Below are 19,573 nucleotides of genomic sequence, written 5' to 3'. Positions count from 1 at the left end.
GAAGAATGATTCCATTATCTACCTCAAAGGGTTGGATAAACTAGAAGATAACTGTGAAGTGTTAACACTTAAAAGAACAAATTATCAATTTTTAGATTATTCCCATGGATACTTTATGTCTCTTAATAAAATATTGCTAAGATTCCTCATTGTAATTCTGTAAGATCTTGCAATAACATACAAACATATTTTTGTATAAGACCATCAATCCTAATTAAATTCAGTCATTATTTCTCTCTATAGTGAAAAAATTTCGTTTTCTATCTCAGCTCATAGAGGTTTATTCTATAGTGCTGGCCTCTATAAATCCTTATATGTACTTTTGAAGTAAAAAAATGAAAGGAATTGAGGAAAACTAAAGTCAGAATTAGTGTGTGTGTGTGTGTGTGTGTGTGTGTATGTGTGTATTATTATACATTTGTGTACAAAAGTATAATGCCATTTAAATATATATGTATGTATATATTTATGTGTAATCTTTAGAAAGTGAACTCTGAAATCAAAGCATGAGCCTATTTTACAGCTTTCTGGAGGAGGTGTAAACATTTCTTAAATTCATCATTTTATAATATTTGTTTATATAACACATGAAGAAAACTTAGGTGAAAGTGTAATTTTAGTTTGAATACCTAGTTCAGGGTATTTAGAATGGCTCATAGAAGATGAGGGCCAGATTTAATGACAGCCTCAGAATGTGGGACTTCTACTCAGCCCTCGTTAATGTCCACAATGGCTGCTGAAGTAGTCGTTCCACAGGGTCCTGTTGCTGTCTGGTGTTCAGACAACCTTCTTCTGGGAAGCCTCAGTGTCTGCCACTGCTAGTCTAGCCAGCAGGGCACACTTCCTCTGAGCTACTGATTCTTCAGTCCTGCCTTGTTGCAGCCCAGAGTCCCTGCAGTAGTATACAGGCTGTGCTGTATTGAGTAGGGCAGGACAGAGCTTGGTCCCAGGAGAGAGAACGCTATCTTTAGAGTTTGTATCTTGATGCAGATGTGCACCTAGTCTATTTTTCCTGAATAATTTATTTCAATTGTGCAAGCTATGAATTCTCTCTCTTTTTTTTTTTTCCCTTTTCTTTTTTTTCGGAGCTGGGGACCGAACCCAGGGCCTTGCGCTTGCTAGGCAAGCGCTCTACCACTGAGCTAAATCCCCAACCCCAAAGCTATGAATTCTTTAACCAATTTAATTGTTCGATATTTTATTGGATTTGCCAGATTGATATCAGCCTAAGATGCTTTTTTATCTAATCATGTAGGACATTTTCAGCATTCAGCATAATGAAGAGAAAAGAAAAAACAAAGACTATGCTAATTTTGTGTAACTATTCATGAATACGTGTTAGTGTTTAGAGAGATAAAAAGAGTTTCAAATACAATTTTAAAACATTTGCATTGCACTTGTAATAAAATTACTTTAGATTATGGAAGGAAAAGAGCCTTGATGTTAAATACAAGTCATACATGTGTGATGGCCTCTCAGCAGTCACATACAAGAAGTTTGCTATGGAATTAATGTTTAACCTGAGTCTTTTATGACTTGAGATTTCTCAGACATTTCTGCCGAAAAGTTGGCATGAGTTCAGAGTATTTTCTTGAATAAAGAGATATTGTAAGTCATATCATTGTATCTTACATTTTACTTTCCAAGTGATATTATCAACTTTATTAATATTTAACAATGTACAGATAATTTTTTATGTTATTCATAAAACATGTTTTTTTCAGGATGTTTTGTGAATGGCTTAAAATCACCTCCATTGAATAATGTATAGTGAAATCATAAACCGAGAAATGTTACTTTCGCTATTTTATAGATTCTCAGTATTTGTTATAAAGCCACCAGCATGAAAAGAACTTGAGCTGTAGTGCCCACTAAAGCACTGTGGTGAGATGTAAAGGCCCTTGGAGAGTCCCTGTCTTACTGAGTGCACATTCCTAACACTTACAGGCATTTTGGATCAGTCTGCAGTGTGGGTGGATGAGATGAATTATTATGATATGCGGACTGACAGGAATAAGGGGATTCCCCCCTTGTCACTCCGTCCTGCGAATCCTCTCGGCATTGAAATTGAGAAGTAAGTATCATCTGGTTCTTAGAGTCTAAGAGTTTTATGTTCTTATGAAGTAGAGAGATTCATATTCAGGGATATCCTGGAGAGCACAGGTGAAGGTAACTCACCCACATGGGTCATCTTCTAGTGTTATTTATTTCGATTATCAACTTATTTTTATGGTAATATGTATGAAGCTTGACAAGTTTTGATTTGGTCAATGGTTTCATAGATAAAAATCTTTGACAGATTTATTTTAGATTTTTGGAGGAGTTTACATTTTATGATTAAGAATGTATTGAAATTTTAGTATCTACTATTTTTTGGTTATGGGGGTTGGTTGTGGAATGTGTACTCTTACATGATAGGCAAGCATTCTACTACAGAGCTGTCCCCCATTCCGGGACATACTCATGATCAATGATATGAGCATTGGTACATTTTAATATGTTTAGATAGTATTTGAAATCAGTAGAATTATCTATTCATTTGCTTCAGTTTCCTAGAAATATTTTAAAATAACTTAGTCAAAGGGATCGTTTGTCTTTGATGTCCTGCCTGAATCCTTCTTAACCCCGTCTTCTTTAGCTTTACTTATCAGAATTGTGCCAGTTAAGGTACATTGTTTCATAAGTGAATTTAATGTTTTGTTTTTATATTCCCAAGTATGACTAGCATTTTTCATATATCTTAAGCAATTCATCTACTATATTAATTTAATCTAATTTATTTTCTGGCCTTAGTAATTCTGATTACAGTTAGGTGATGGATGTTGCCTCATGAACAGTCATAGTAGGTAGCAAGTTCTATTTTTTTTCCTCCATCTTTATTAACTTGGGTATTTCTTATTTACATTTCAATTGTTATTCCCTTTCCCGGTTTCCAGACCAACATCCCCCAACCCCTGCCCCTCCTCTTCTGTATGGGTGTTCCTCTCCCCATCCTCCCCCAATTACCACCCTCTCCCCAACAATCACGTTCACAGGGGGTTCAGTCTTGGCAGGATCAAGGGCTTCCCCTTCCACTGGTGCTCTTACTAGGCTGTTCATTGCTACCTATGAGGTCAGAGTCCAGGGTCAGTCCATGTATAGTCTTTAGGTAGTGGCTTAGTCCCTGGAAGCTCTGGTTGGTTGGCATTGTTGTTCATATGGGGGTCTCAAACCCCTTCAAGCTCTTTCCAGTTCCTTTCTCTAATTCCTTCAGTGGGGTCCAGTTCTCAGTTGGGTGGTTTGCTGCTGGCATTCGCCTCTGTATTTGCTGTATTCTGGCTGTGTCTCTCAGGAGCGATCTACATCCGGTTCCTGTCTGCCTACACTTCTTTGCTTCATCCATCTTATCTAGTTTGGTGGCTGTAAATGTATGGGCCACATGTGGGGCAGGCTCTGAATGGGTGTTTCTTCTGTGTCTGTTTTAATCTTTGCCTCTCTCTTCCCTGCCAAGGGTATTCTTGTTCCCCCTTTAAATAAGGAGTGAAGCATTCGCATTTTGGTCATCCTTCTTGAGTTTCATGTGTTCTGTGCATCTAGGGTAATTCAAGCATTTGGACTAATATCCACTTATCAATGAGTGTGTACCATGTGTGTGTTTCTGTGATTGGGTTACCTCACTCAGGATGATATTTTCCAGTTCCATCCATTTGCCTATGAATTTCATAAAGTCATTGTTTTTGATAGCTGAGTAGTATTCCATTATGTAGATGTACCACATTTTCTGTATCCATTCCTCTGTTGAAGGGCATCTAGGTTCTTTCCAGCTTTTGGCTATAAATAAGGCTGCTATGAACATAGTGGAGCATATGTCTTTGTTATATGTTGAGGCATCTTTTGGGTATATGCCCAAGAGAGGAATAGCTTGGTCCTCAGGTAGTTCAATGTCCAATTTTCTGAGGAACCTCCAGACTGATTTCCAGAATGTTTGTACGAGTCTGCAATCCCACCAACAAAGGAGGAGTGTTCCTCTTTCTCCACATCCTTGCCAGCATCTGCTGTCACCTGAGTTTTTGATCTTAGCCATTCTCACTGGTGTGAGGTAGAATCTCAGGGTTGTTTTGATTTGCATTTCCCTTATGACTAAAGATGTTGAACATTTCTTTAGGTGTTTCTCAGCCATTCGGCATTCCTCAGCTGTGAATTCTTTGTTTAACTCTGAACCCCATTTTTTTTTTTCTGTTCTGTAAGTTGGAAAATAACCTTTATTTGTTCTAGGGCATTGGCTAGAGTCCCCTCAGAACTTCTGAAACTGCTTCTTGGTGCCAGCAGCCTTGGTGACCTTGAGCACATTGAATCGAGCAGTCTTGCTTAGAGGCCTTCACTCTCCAGGTGACAATGTCGCCAATCTGGACATCCCTGAAACGGGGACAGGTACACAGACATGTTCTTGTGACGCTTCTCAAAGTGGTTGTACTTTCAGAGATAGTCCTGGCGGATGACAGTGGTCCTCTGCATCTTCCTCTTTGTCACAACACCAGACAGGATCCAACCTGGGATGGAGACATTACCAGTGAAGGGGCATTTCTTGTCTATGTAGGTGCCCTCGATGGCCTCCTTGGGCGTCTTGAAGCCTAGACTGATGTTTTTGTAGTATTGAGGGAGTTTTTCCTTGCCAGTTTCTCCCAGCAAAACACGCTTCTTGTTTTGAAAGATTGTAGGCTGCTTTTGGTAAGCACGCTCTGTCTGAATGTCTGCCACCTTCCTGGCAGCCTGAGAAAAGGAGAGGTAGGAATACATCCAGCTGCCTTATTCATTACCTGAACCCCATTTTTAATAGGGTTATTTGTCTCCCTGCAGTCTAACTTCTTGAGTTCTTTGTATATTTTGGATATTAGCCCTCTATCAGTTGTAGGATTGGTAAAGATCTTTTCCCAATCTGTTGGCTGCCGTTTTGTCCTAACAACAGTGTCCTTTGCCTTACAGAAGCTTTGCGGTTTTATGAGATCCCATTTGTCGATTCTTGATCTTAGAGCATAAGCCATTGGTGTTTTGTTCAGGAAATTTTCTCCAGTGCCCATGTATTCGAGATGCTTCCCCACTTTTTCTTCTATTAGTTTGAGTGTATCTGGTTTGATGTGGAGGTCCTTGATCCACTTGGACTTAAGCTTTGTACAGGTTGATAAGCATGGATTGATCTGCATTCTTGTACATGCTGACCTCCAGTTGAACCAGCACCATTTGCTGAAAATGCTATCTTTTTTTCCATTGGATGGTTTTGGCTCCTTTGTCAAAAATCAGTGACCATAGGTGTGTGGGTTCATTTCTGGGTCTTCAATTCTATTCCACTGGTCTATCTGCCTGTCTCTGTACCAATACCATGCAGTTTTTATCACTATTGCTCTGTAATACTGCTTGAGTTCAGGGATAGTGATTCCCCCGGAAGTCCTTTTATTGTTGAGGATAGTTTTAGCTATCCTGGGTTTTTTGTTATTCCAGATGAATTTGCAAATTGTTCTGTCTAACTCTCTTAAGAATTGGGTTGGAATTTTGATGGGGATTGCATTGAATCTGTAGATCGCTTTTGGTAAAATGGCCATTTTTACTATATTAATCCTGCCAATCCATGAGCATGGGAGATCTTTCCATCTTCTGAGATCTTCAATTTCTTTCTTTGGAGGCTTAAAGTTCTTATCATACAGATCTTTCACTTGCTTGGTTAAAGTCACACCGAGGTACTTTATATTATTTGGTACTATTATGAAGGGTGTCATTTCTCTAATTTCTTTCTCGGCTTGTTTCTTTTTTGTGTAGAGGAAGGCAACTGATTTATTTGAGTTAATTTTATACCCAGCCACTTTGCTGAAGGTCAGACAACAAAAGATCAAAGGGATACAGATTGGAAAGAAAGTAGTCAAAATATCACTACTTGCAGATGATATGATTGTATCCTTCAGTGATACCAAAAGTTCCACCAGAGAACTACTAAACCTGATAAACACCTTCAGCAAAGTGGCTGGGTATAAAATTAACGCAAGTTAATTCTATTAATGTCTTAAACAAATCTGCATTTTAGGTTTTCTAAGACTGAGGAACATTTTTTTCCACTAACTTTTAAATACTGAACCTTCATGTCTACACTTAAAGATCATTAATACTTTTGAGAGCAAACTCCATTTTCACTGCTGTGGAATCCCTGCTCAAGTGGATGAAGGGGCCCATTTTGAGCAGGAATTATTTATTGAAAGGCCTAGAGTGTAGCAGCTTTTAGTGAACTTGGATGTCTAGGTAGCATTTTTAAAACAGGGGACATTCTAAAACTGTTTCAAAGGTTTTTGATATCCTGTAAATTAAGATTGAGACAGTTCAAAATAGAAGAAGGGTAAGGGCAGCAGGTATGTTTGAGCACATTGTCAAGTATGCGTGCATAGACTTGCAGTTGATAGAAAACCCATGAAGGGCCTGCATCATAACTCCTGAAAGTTAGCTTTCCTCCCAGGGTGCTGTGAAGTGTGGGGTGGGGGTTCATTCTGACTGCTCTTCCTTAGCCTTTGCAGATGAAGCAGACCAAGGGGATGCACATAGTCTGTAGAAGATGAGGCAGACTACTCTCGGGGACAGGGTCTGTTTCCTCTTACCTCTCTTAGTCCACAGTCCGTCACTGGAGGAGTCAGGGCAGGAACCTAGAGGCAGGAGCTGACATACATGGAGGAGTGCTGCTTCCCAGCTCGCTCTGCAGTTTGCTCAGCCTGTTTTCTTAGAGCACCTAGGACCTCCAACTGTTGTATGACAGAACATTTTAGGAGAGACACAACTCACATGTCTACTCATCCCAGATAGGAGTCCCATGACAGGCCAAAATGTGGGTACCACCAGAGTCCAGTTGGTGGACCAGTGAGTTTTAATGGAGCTACTCACAGAAGTATGGCCAAAGGGATTACTTTAGGAGCAGGAGTGACTCAAAGACAGCTGCTTCACTAAAGCCCACCCATGGGTGCCAGCTCACCAGGCTGGGAACGTGGAGCACTGCACAGCCTGTGGGCCGCTCAACAGTTTGGAAAGTAATCTTTCTAAGTGGTAAGTGTGTCTCCTTCTTCCAGGCAGCTCTTCTGCTTTCAGAGTCTTCTTTGCAGCTCAGCCTCACCTTGTGAGAGATTCTCAGCTTTTATGCTTACTCACAGGGGCCTAGAGAATCTGGTCAATTTTAGAGACTTCCCAAAGCTATTTTGCATTGTTTACCTTCCTGCTTCAGGAACTTGAGGGTGGAATGTTTTAATCTTAGAGGAAACTGTTATATGACACCAGCCCAACTCAGTGCCACCCATAATAGGCAGGGCTCTCACACATCAGTCACTAATTAAGAAAATGCTCTATGGCTTGCTCACAGGCCAGTTTGATAAAGGCGTTTTCTCTTTTGAGAGTCCCTGTTGTCCAGCCTGTGTGCACAAAGCTGACCAGTGCAGCAGCCATGCTCATTGTTATGGTTGCCACCCTCACTTTCATTCCGACAGATTGTTCTTTCCATAATTCTTGCTGTCTCGTCCTCTTCTTACCTTTTGGCCTGCTGCTGCTAACCACAGCACAGGTTGATGTGAGCCATCTCTAGTGGTGTAGGAAAGTCAGGGAGGCAGACAGAAAAAACGGCATGACAAAAGGACTCAGCTTGCTTCAGAATTTCTTCACATTTCTCTTAAGAGCTCCTGTGACTTGGAGCCAAACTCTGCTTTGAATTTGGCATGCAGGGCACATTGCTGACCACTTGAGGTCTAGCCTGGGCTTCTCAGGCCTTCCTGGGGCTGTTGTGAGGGCTGTGCATGAGGACTGGTGAGTACTGCAGTCATAGTGACTTACGTGCCTAGTGATACATTGCTTCTCCCTGACTCAGAACAGAACCCTTTTACATAAATATTGTAATTTCATTCTGTTGCTGTGATAAAATGTCCTGACCAAAAGCAACTTAGGGGAAAAAGTTTATTTGACTTAAAATTCTAGGTTACGATATATTCTTGTAGGGGAGGTCAAGGCAGGAGCGGAAAGCATCGTATCACGGTCATGTGTGAGGTAAGACTTGCTGCTCAGGACTCACGTGCTCTCTCTCTTCAGCAGTCCAGGCCCCAGGCCAGGACATGGTGCCACCCATGTTCAAGGGGTTCCTCGCACCCTCATTAACCAGGAAGACAGTTCTCAACAGACATGCCTACAGGCCAACCCGAGCTTGTCAGAGCCTTTCCCAAGACGTTCTCCCCTTCCCTGTCTTCCTCTACTGCTCTCTCCCTCCCATCTAAGAAAGCTACCTGGATTTTCCTGAACTCTGTTACAGGATGATTTGTTTATCCCTTTGTTGTGCCCGAGGCTCTATACTGAGTTGCACCCAGGCCCAGGTACAGAAAGAGTGAGGGAAAGGAGAGGTAGAGTGTCAGAGTCTAGTGAGAGTCTATTTTCCTAACACAATTCATATTTTTTAGTGAAATTCTTTTGTTCCCATAATAATGTTGCATTCGGATTAGAATTTTTACTGCCCTTTTTTTTTACTAATGACCTGTATGAGTTTCTTGAATCATTTAAAAAATCATTGGGTAAAAGACGTGGAGATTTTAATATTATTTGCCAGTAGAAAAGTAGTAATTAACAAGGTTTGAAGAAATATAAATGCATATCATGAAATAATCACTTTGGTCCTGGTGACTTTTGAGACTAGTGGGAGGCAGCCTTTGGAAGATGAGTCAGCACTCAGTAATTGCCCTGTGAGTGTGACATTCACGACAGCTGTCTTAGGTGTACAGCAGAAGAGTGAGGAGTCCTGTGGTGCTATGCCTGGGTTTTTTCACTATGAAAAAGCAAGTGAGAATAGCATAATATAGGCTTCTTGATGCTTTTGGTATGAGTCAGGTTTTAATATATTTTATTGGTGTACTCAGCATGCATGCCGTCATCTTTCAGTCCCACAAGTTTTTAACAACTGGCATTTATTGGTGCCTTTGACTGTTAAAGTCCTTCATGTTCCTAAATTTTTAACTGATGTTTTTGCACACATGGTGCCATGGTACTTATAAAAACGTTACTAATTGCTCTGAAAAGGTAACTTCACTTTAACGGAGACTAGGCTACGCTTGTAAAAGGTCTGTATTTCTGATTTACTGTGCTGAGTGTCACAAATACATATGTTCTTGCCTGGTTCCAGTTATAATGGATACAAACTATTTAAGCTGTAAAAGAAGATAAAAATAGGCCTATATTAAGTGAAAGTCCTCACTAGATTTTGTTTCTTGAAAGTCCTGTTCGCCTAAGAAGAATGTTTATCAGGAAAGTCTTGGCAGTGTACTGGTGTGCAGTGAGGGCAGAGGAACGGAGCGTGGCTTCTGTTTTCAATCACCTCCCACTTTCTGAGTGAGCCGTTCCTGGGGGTTGGTGTCTTGAGTATTCAATTGGCGCAAAGATATTATCTGTTTTATTTCTACGTGGATTTTGGGCAGTGTACATCTGGCTCTGGTCTTATTGACTCACATTTCCAACAGAAAGAAACAGTGACCAGTTTTCCCAGTACTTTTAGAAGTCTGCCTTTACAGAAAAGACAGGATGACAGCAGGGTCATTCTGAAGATCATAGATGTGTCTCGAATTTAACGTAGAATTTTATAGAAAGTAGATTTGTGGGCTATGGTATGGTGCATAATTTCAGAAACTATGCCATATTTTAAAATCAAAAATTTCCCCTAATGTTTAATGTAGCATTGTAAATTATGTTGTTGGAGTTTAAAGCTGACGGCACATGCCTTCAAAGAACAGCGTCAGCTCATTAACGGCCAGCAGCCCTCTTGCTCTTCAGTGCTGCACCAAGGAGGCGCGCAAGCCCACAGCGTGCTTTCTACTGTGTGCTTTACAGACGTTCCTGTTGTGTGTCTGTCTGCTCAGGTACCCTTTCCAAAAGGATGAAGTCTGAGTTTACACTGCCGTCTAACGGAAACATTTGAAGGGCATCGAGTGTGATTAGTGACTAAACTGCTTTCATTCCCTCATGAGAGTGTCTTGTGAGTTTCCCTGGTGCCTCCCTGCCAGCTAGCTGGGGAAAGTGCAGGTGGGGTCTGAACACTCATCTTGCTCTCTCACATACTAAGCAGCTGTGATCCTCAGGAGCAGATGGAACCTGGAGAGCTTAGTTGTTTCCCCAGGCTGTACATACAGGTGGAAGGATTTGGGGGCTGCGCTCTTACAGGTACCTCATCTCTGGGATCCCCTGGGAGGCCTGGCACGAGACAGCTGCATGTTGTAGCCCTGGTTTCTACTTCACATTTTGCAGATACACAGTTCAAAAAATCAGTCTGTTTTAGCTTATTTTAAAGGCTAGAATATTAAATGAAATGCCTTCAGCTATAGATGATGGTAAATGCCAATTAATTAGTCTTAAATAAAAGGGGCATTTTTTTTCCACAATGTACAAAATTCAGAGGTGACACCCTCTTCATCACGAGGTTTGTGGAACTCAGCTTTGCTTTCTGATAAACCAGTTTCCTTCATAATTACAAAAGTTTTTCATAATTGCTGGTGTTGAAACTTGACATAATGATGTCCAGGGGTAACAGAATGGCTATTTTTCTGAGTTTTCTTTAGAAGGTGAGACCTTTTCCAGGAAGACTCCCTTTAGGCTTTCTCAGACATCACTGATCTGAGCAGAGTCACTGAATAAAGGGTAAGAGGAGAGCAGCGCATGTTTGACTTGGAGCTGTCATTGCCCCAGTGCAGATGCTAGTGCTGTGTGGAGCATCCCAGGAGTGACCACCCAGTGTAAATAAACATAAGGAGGAAGAGGATGAGTCTGAAGACCCTGGGTGGAGGGTCCTGAAAGACACCCTTAGGCAGCCTGTGAAAATGTACATGTGGCTCAAAGAGGCTTTAGTTCCCACTGAGTAGAGTTCAGGCCTCCAGTGTCAGTACTGGTGAGGGCTCTCGAATGACCCTGTTTCCTCTCATCCTGCCCTAGCCCTGGACCTGGAGTTTTAGAGCAAAAGTGCCAGGACCTGCAACCAGCAGGTAACCTCAGCTACCAACACCAGTAAGTAACTCTTTAAAGATAATAGCTTCAGAAGCCACCAGAATGTCACCTGTGACTGTTGGAAAGAGGGTGGAGTGCCACTCTTAGAAAAGTCCATTTCATACTCCCTCTCATGCTTTCCGCTCTTCCTGGTCCCTTTTCCTTTGTTAGCCATGTGCTTGGAATCTGTGGTGAAGATGTCTTTTAATAAACCCAGCTCTGCTTCATAGTGGTCCCTCCTGAAATTCTTCTCTGTGTTGAATCTAAGATCCAGCGTTATCTGGGTTAAGATTTTTAGAAATGTAAGGGAGCCCTGTAGGCTGCTGCAGGCCTCTGTTTCTGTTACCTCTGACATGACCACATTAGGAAGGACAGATACGATATTGATCTCAAGCCCATTTTCAGATAACTGGCATATACTTGAGGATGAAAGGAAGGCAGGAGGGGTAAGGAGCAGTAGGTGTGTATGATTTATTAGGCCTTGTCAAGGTATGCTTTCAGTGGTCACCCGCTCAGTTTAGATTCTGCAAGTTTTTTGAAGAAGTTTTTGTTTTGTATGGTGGTTTGAATAGGAATGACCCCATAGACTCATGGGTTTGAATGTTAGGTCCTTACATGGGGAATGGCACTAATAGGAGCTGTGGCCTTGTTGGAGGAATTGTGTCACTGTGGAGGCCGGCTTTGAGGTCTCATATGCTCAAGCTAGGCCTTGTGTGGCAGTTTCCTTCTGCTGCCGATGGATCAAGATGTAGGTCTGTCAGCTCCTTCTCCAGTATCATGTCTGCCTGTGTGCTGCCATATTACCCTGCATGATGATAATGGACTAAACCTATAGCCCCAATTAAATGTTTCTCTTCATAACAGTTGCAGTGGTCATGGTATCTCTTCACAGCAATAAAACCCTAAATAAGACATCCTGTGAGTGGGCCACTCTGGTTCTTATAAGGTGATGACTTTTGTATCAGTATGCAGTCTTGCTGTCATGGAGAACTGTATTGTCTGTGGTAGTCTGTCCAAGGTAACTAAAAATTTGGGGTAAGGACTCTTGTGCCTTCTGTTATCTTGTGGTCCCAAGTACTGTGTCAATGCAAAACCAGTTTTAAGTGCCTGTAATAGTCCACAGGGAGATACAGTAACTAACAGGGGAAGGATAAAAAGCCTGTCACCATCTACCCCTCTGTAACAGTCAGCCTATGAACTGTCAATCATGGCTAGGAAAAGAAAGAAAAATAATTACCTTGGGGTGAAGATGAAGCCTTGGTCATGGTAGGCTCCTTAGAATGTGTGGAAGCTATGTATGTAATACTTAGATACTAAGGCTCTAGACACACACTTGAACTGCCATGTTTCTTTTAGTATAGTATAGGGGTGTTTCTCATTGAGTAAAATGTAAAGGTATCAGTTTATGAAGGGATGTTCTGTGTATACTGTATAATGTGGCTTGAGCACTCTATCAGGGCTAGGAAAACATTTTTGATAAAGGGATCAGCAAGTTGGAGGAATAAAGTACTTACAAATATGACATGTACCAGAGGGTATAATCTGTTTGAGGTTCTGAAGCTTTTAGTGTGAGAACTGGAGTTGCAGAAAGGAGTCCTAAGAGATGAGCAGGTTTAGTACAGAGAAACTCTTGAATGTGGAATTGAGAACTTGGATTTCATATTACAAACAGGGATGTGGGTTAGCTGCAAAGCCTGCAGGGTTGTATGCCTAGGGTCAGGGTCAGGGTCTGGCCAGGATAGACACGGTGTGAACTTTTCCTGAGGAATAGCAAACATCTGTTCAACTCAGGCCAGTGACAGGTCAGTGTTCACCTCAGATGGAACAATGATAGGCCAGTGTTTACCTCAGATGGGACAATGACAGGCCAGTGTTCACCTTAGATAGGACAATGACAGGGTAAAGAAATGATTCCGCCTTGCGCTGGTTAATTTTGAATGTCAAATTGCCACAACAAAGTTTACATGGTAGGAAATCAGTAATAATATAGAAAGTATATTCCATACATATATTCAGATATGTTCTTGATAGCTTATTGTATGTAAACATGCAGACTTGTATATTAATTTATTGTGTAGTTCTTAGGACTAGTATCAGAGCAGTTCTAATGTTTTTTAACTCTTTCTCTCTTTAGGTGTAAACTTCCTCAGAAGAACTTAGAAGTGTTATTCCATGGCATGAGTGCTGATTTTACGAGTGAGAATTTTTCAGCAGCCTGGTATCTCATAGAGAACCACTCCAACACCAGGTCAGTGGGCGTCAGATCCTGAGTGCTGAGGGGTTTCAGACAGTAGGCTTATGCAGTGACATCACTTAAGTGTGGCCTCGCAGATGTAACATAGCTGTAGGTCTATGAGTTGGCTGAGTCCCTGTCAGTTTGTCTGCTTCCGTGTTTGTAAAATGTCATTCTTAGAAGACTTATTCCTGATCCTACCTGTCATCTTAATAGAGGACTAACTAGTAGAGGACTGTCCTCCTCAGTCACATGAAAACGGTCATTCTGTGGGAAATGTAGAGCACCCGCCTTCCCTGACGTCAGAGCACAGAAACCGAGTTGACTTCTTGTTGTAATGATAGGGAGGTGGCCGGCTCTCCAAGGGCATGTGTTCCATTGACATGCCCCCATACTATAAAGATCCCACGTGTAACTTTTTGCCAGATTGATTTAAAACAGCAATATTAGAAAACATTTAGATAGTTGGTTGTTACTTAAGATGTATATTCTCTGTAAGTCAGGGGAGTTAAAGTTATATTAACATAATCTGTTCACTTGCAGAAGTGAAAATCATTATTAGAAAATATGGAGAAAAGTTGGTATTTTAGTATATAAATTTGATCAGATAATATTTTAAAGCAAGTACTTTAAGAGTCAGTTTATAATTGTAGAAGAGAGCTTTAATTTTTCATTGTGGACCCGTTTTTTTCTTTTATAACTGAGAAATAATGTATTTTGTATATGGAGTTACTATGGTACTTAAAGCAATGCTGAAGATTATACAACAGATTTTCGTCAGATCAAGTGGAAATAAAATTTCCAAAATACCTTTTCTCCCTCAGCTTTAGAGGGAGATACAATGGAATGGTCTTATTTTTTGTTACTTTATTGCAAAATACTAAGCTAGCATACATAGTAGTGGGTTTTATCATTGTGCTTCACACACGCAACTCCTGTGCTTTGCTTCTCGATTCTTGTTTAAATTCTGAGCCACCCGCAGGCTTTGTGTAACTTTGTCATTAAGGACAGAAGACCGTGTATTGAGTGGTGAGACGAGCAGACTGCTCGGGTTCCAGGACGCTTGCATGAGGGAGTGGGAATCTGCTTTTGAACTACCGCACCTTAACTAGGCCAGTAGAAGATACTCAGAACTTCATGTTTAATCATGTATATTAAATCTACATTTGTACTTACTTCTTAGGGACCTGACATGTTTGGAATTATCATCTTGTAGATAAAGGACCAGTTTCATATTTGCCAGCCATCACAATAAATAAAAGGTTTAGATCTAGATAAGAATTTAAAAGGTTTTTGTGTTTGTGTAGTTACTGAATTAATGTATATGCTTCACAGGAACTTTAGCACGTCTAGTGTGGTACACAGAATGCATTACCTTGTTAGGAGTCTCAGTTGATTCTTTTAATTTGTTTCAGTTTTGAGCAGCTCAAGATGGCAGTTACCAACCTCAAAAGGCAGGCCAACAAGAAGAGCGAGGGTAGTCTAGCGTACGTGAAGGGCGGCCTCAGTACCTTCTTTGAAGCTCAAGATGCTCTCTCAGGTAAGGCAGCCCTGAGAACCATCTGCTAGGGCTTCCACTGTGGAAACCTGACACTGTGCTCCCTCATGTTTATGGGGTGTGACATTTGGTCTGTATTTATAAAAGTAGAGGTTTAAAACGTACCATAAATATTTGTTGCAGACTAGGCTGGAATCTCTTTGAAGGCCTAGTACTGTAAATATTTGTCTCTAAGGCTCTGCTGACCCATCTTACATGTGAAACAGGAGACATCTATACCCCTCTATGATGCTCAGTCTTTGGGACTGATAAGAAATTCAATCCCAATGGACAAAGTTCTAGAATTCTTAAAGTCACTTTACAGATATCACATTTTACTCATGTGCCTAATTCTAAAAATGCTCCCTATTATGTGTTTTATTTAGAAAGGGCTGATGAAAATGTGGCATTGTTCTTAGCCATTACCCCAGAGGGCCCTGACACAACTGCTCACTCTGATATCCTATAAAAAAAAAAAAAAAAAGGAAAATTGTGTTATCAGAGCTTTAGATACTCAGTGAAAGATAATGAGTAGTTTTATAAACTGCCTTTAGTTTATTTTTATGTGTGAAAATACATAATATGTATTTATATATAGCATATATAAATATACATTAATAAAATTTACCACAATTATTCACAAACTTTTGAAAATTAAAGTTTCTATAACTAAGTACTTGTATGACATTTGTTTGTTTGTTTGTTTGTTTAGAGAGAAAGAGTGAATGTGTGTGTGTGTGTGTGTGTGTGTGTGTACCATAGCACTAGTGTGGAGGTCAGAGGAACACTTGTGGGAGAAGTAGTCCTTTTTTCCATTACATGGTGCCAGGGATGGAACTCAGGCTTTCAGGCTTGGTGGCAACATTTTTGTCTACTGAGCCTTCTTACCCATCCATAACTATTCATCTTACTTAACTACATATTAAAGGGCTACACCTTCAGAAAGACATATTTTTAATATTTAACAGGTTTAAATATTTGATATTTAACTCACTTTTTAAAAAAAAATTCCTCTTTTCTTTTTCCTAAGTGTGCATCTCATATTTTCCTTTCCTTGTAGGTGGAAGTTAGGACTTTGGTTATGTGGAATGTACACATGGCAGGGACTGGAGCAAGGAGAGTCTCTTCTTTGGTGACCCATGATGCCTCGTGGTTGCCAATCGTTACTGATGTTGCTTTGAATTACCAGATTTTGTTTCTATGGCAATCAGAGAGACCTGAGTTTGTATGAACACTTTTATGTTGTAATGTAAATACAGTATTTACCAGACAGTTACTCTAGAACAGGGGTTTTTAACTTGTGGATCATGACCCCTTTCACAAGGGATGCCTAATACCATTGTAAAACACAATTATGACTTATGACAGTAGTAAATTTACAGTTATGAAGTAGCAATGAAAATAATTTTATGTTTGGGGATCATTATAGCACAAAGAACTATATTAAAGTGTGGGAGTGTTAGAAAGGTTGAGAACCACTGATCTAAAAGTATGTGGGGGGCTTCAGATTGAACAGAGATCATACTGACATTAGTATGTAGTAATCTAATTAATTTATAGTATATACAAGATAATTATCATAGTCAATTTGACCTAGTCAATTTGAAAACATTAGCAACATTCCATAAATCTGGCTCCTTTGTCTTTTATAGAAAGAGAAAAGATATTGTTGAAAACCAGAAATAATAAACAAGTCATTTGTTGGTGGAGGTAATCATATTAACATTGAGATATATTTTCTTTTAGTCTGTTTTTCTTTGCTAATATGAGTATAGGTTACAATGAGATCATATCATATGTAGAGTTGTGTATACTAGAAATCTTCTTTCTTTTCTGTCATTAACTTATTTTACCTGGTTAAACTCATTGTGCAAAGTGATTTTTCTTCAACTATGTTATGTTCTATTCCTGCCCAGTCCCTCCTATTCCTCTCTCTCAGATAGTTCCCCTTTCATTTCCCTCTGTATGCAGAGAAGATGTGGCGTTTGGATTCCTTACTTCACTTATTAAGAACTCCAGTACATCTTTTTTCATGTAAAGACAAAATTTCATTCATAATTGTGGCTGAATAAAACTTGTTTATTTAAATTATCTATCTTCCTATCATCTGTAATCTGTCACATTTCCCTTATTCATGCATCTGTTGATGGACACCTATGCTAACTTGATAACTTGCCTATTGTGTGTAACACTGCAGTCAGCATGGATTTGCGGTCATCTCTCTGGCAGTGCTGACTTAGATGCTTCTGAGTATATTTTCAGGAATGGTGTATCTGGATCATATAAGAGCTCTACTTTTCATCTTTTGAGGGGTCTTCATGGTGGCTGCACTAACAGCACTATACCCAGCAGTGTAGAGCGGTTCTTTCTCCCTTGCCAGCACTGTTTGTTGTCTGTCTTTCTAGATGATTGCACTCTGATGAGTGAGGTGGAATCACAGTGCATTTGCATGTGACTCTCTAATGACTAAAGATGATGATCATTTTCTCACATGATCTGTGTTAGGTTTCCAAGCATCGTCTTTTGAGAAGTACCCTCTCGTTTCCTTCTCCGTGTGTTAGAATTATTATGAGGTTTGATATACATTTTTTAGTTCAATCCATATTCTAGATATCAACCCCCTGTCAGATGTTTCATCAGCAGAGTTTTTCTCCATCCTGTAGACTGCCTTTGGGGATTATTTTATTTACTGTGCCAAGGATTGTAATTTCATGCAATCCCATTTGTCAAATCCTGGTAGTCATTTTAGAAAGTCCTTGCTTGATCCTGTATTTTGGAAGGTTTTTCTGTTTTCTTTGAACACTTTCACAATTTCAGGATTCAGTTTTGTACAGGATGGTTGGAGATTTTTGTTGTTCTTACTTATTTGCTTGTGTTTTTTAAAACCAGGTGAGAAATAGAGATTAGTTTCATTCTATGGATATCCAAAATGGGGATACCATTTCCCCAGCACTGTTTGTTAAAGAGCCTGTCTTTGACACCTTTGTCAAAAGTTTTGGGGCTTCTCTTTTATTATGTTAGTCTTCATATGTGTGTGTGTGTGTGTGTGTGTGTGTGTGTGTGTGTGTGTGTGTGTGTGTGTGTGTGTGTGTGTGTACTGTGCTATTCTTTTGCTCAGGATTCTGTGTTTTATGCTTCCCTATGAATTATTTTTTACATAGAGAACGATACTGGAATTTGATAGAGATTGCATTGAATGTGTAAAGAATTTTTCAGAAACATAGCCACTTTCACAATACTAATCCTACCATGGAGATTCTTCTAGTTTGTAATCTCGTTTTTTCCTCCCAGTGTTTTAAGGTTTTCACTGTAGAGACCTTTTACTTTCTTAAAAGTATTCCTTGGATTTGTTTCATTTTGTTCTTTTGGAGAGTGGGGCACTATAATTGAAGTTCTCTTTTCCTGATTTCTAGTTTTCTACATTCATTATTGGTATATGTATAATAACGCTACTGTTTTTGATGGTGATATTTATATCTTGCTATTTCGCTGAAAGTATTTATTGGTCTAAGAGTTTTCTGGTAAAATCCCTTCTTTTAAATACAGGATCATGTCGACTGCTATTGTGTCACAGATCTTTCCTAGGGTGATGCAACACACATATCTATGTCTATTTACCACAGAGAAGGTACCCATGACAGACCAACGTAATGATTGCAACTAAGTCCAACTTGATGAACCATGAGTTTACTAAAGAAGTATGGGTGGGGTTGAGGATTTTAGCTCAGTGGTAGAGCGCTTGTAGTGTTTAAGGCCCTGGGTTCGGTCCCCAGTCTCAAAAAAAAAAAAAAAAAAAAAAAAAAAAGTATGGGTGAGGGTTACTTAGAAGAGCAGGAATAACTCAAAAATTCAGCTGTATCACCAAAAAGTCAATCTCAATATGGGCGAAAACTCACACAAGTGCCTTCCTGGAGCTCTGGGCTGAGCTCACATGTGGCTCTACAGGTCAGAGAAACCCTCTTTTTAAGCTGGGCAGGGTCTTTTGAGATACAATTTCTCACTTCCCAGATGTGACTTGATTTTTTTTTTTAAATCCTGAGTCTCATGAGCCTCCTTTCTGTTTTGGAGAAAACATTCCTACAACAACTACAAATGGTGATAATTTAACTCCTTCCATTCCTATTTCTTTTCCTTTAATTTCTCTTGTTTTCCCTACCCCTTCTGGCCAAGATTTCAAGCGCTTTATTGAATAGGAGTGGAGAGAGCAAAGCACCCCACCCACCTCAGTCCTGCCTCTACAGCAGTGGTTCTCAACCTTCCTGACAGTGCCACGGTTTCATGTAATTCTTCATGTTGTGGTGACCCTCAACCATAAAAGAATTTTCATCGCTACTTCATAATTGTAATTTTGCTATTGTTACGAGTTATGACATAAGTATCTGTGCATTCTGATAGCCTTAGGGCACCCTTGTAAAAGGGTCATTTGACCTTCAAAGAGGTCATGACCCACAGGTTGAGAACCTAGGGGAATTGCTTTCTACTTTTCTATCATTAGTATAATGTTAGTACAGATTTATTGGATGTAGTCTTTATTCTAGGAAACGTTTCTTCTGTTCCTATTTTCTGATGCTGAACTTTGTCAGAAGCCTTTGTACATTTATTTCGATGAGCATGTGATTTTCTTTCTTGAGTCTCTTTATGGGCTGTATTACATTTGCTTTGGGATCATTGTTGAGAGTGTGTAATATGTTTTGATCTAATCTATGCACATTCTCTCCCTTCCAATGTTCCTCCTATTTTCCTATCACTCTTTGTCTTTAAACATGGTGTGCTCTTTTAAATCAGTGGGTTTATTTAGT

General features: G+C 39.9%; 1 protein-coding gene and 1 pseudogene across 3 annotated transcripts in view; one reads left to right on the top strand and one right to left on the bottom strand.

The window, feature by feature from the left end:
* Positions 1-19,573, top strand: part of Exoc2 (exocyst complex component 2) — a 133,638-nt gene that overhangs the window by 3,596 nt on the left and 110,469 nt on the right. For 2 of the 3 annotated variants that reach the window (XM_032885097.1, XM_032885095.1), the window contains exons 3-6: positions 1,948-2,074; positions 10,954-11,025; positions 13,139-13,252; positions 14,653-14,777. In XM_032885097.1, the coding sequence (XP_032740988.1) occupies positions 1,948-2,074; positions 10,954-11,025; positions 13,139-13,252; positions 14,653-14,777 (438 nt within the window). The remainder of the gene's footprint in view (positions 1-1,947; positions 2,075-10,953; positions 11,026-13,138; positions 13,253-14,652; positions 14,778-19,573) is intronic. The other variant, XM_032885096.1, reaches the window with a different exon arrangement.
* LOC116883902 lies at positions 4,252-4,776 on the bottom strand (annotated as a pseudogene).

The sequence above is a fragment of the Rattus rattus genome, chromosome 14, assembly GCF_011064425.1.
Source record: "Rattus rattus isolate New Zealand chromosome 14, Rrattus_CSIRO_v1, whole genome shotgun sequence".
In the NCBI taxonomy this organism is placed as follows: domain Eukaryota; kingdom Metazoa; phylum Chordata; class Mammalia; order Rodentia; family Muridae; genus Rattus; species Rattus rattus.
The sequence above is the reverse complement of the archived record's forward strand: the minus strand, read 5'-3'. Positions and strand labels throughout refer to the sequence as shown.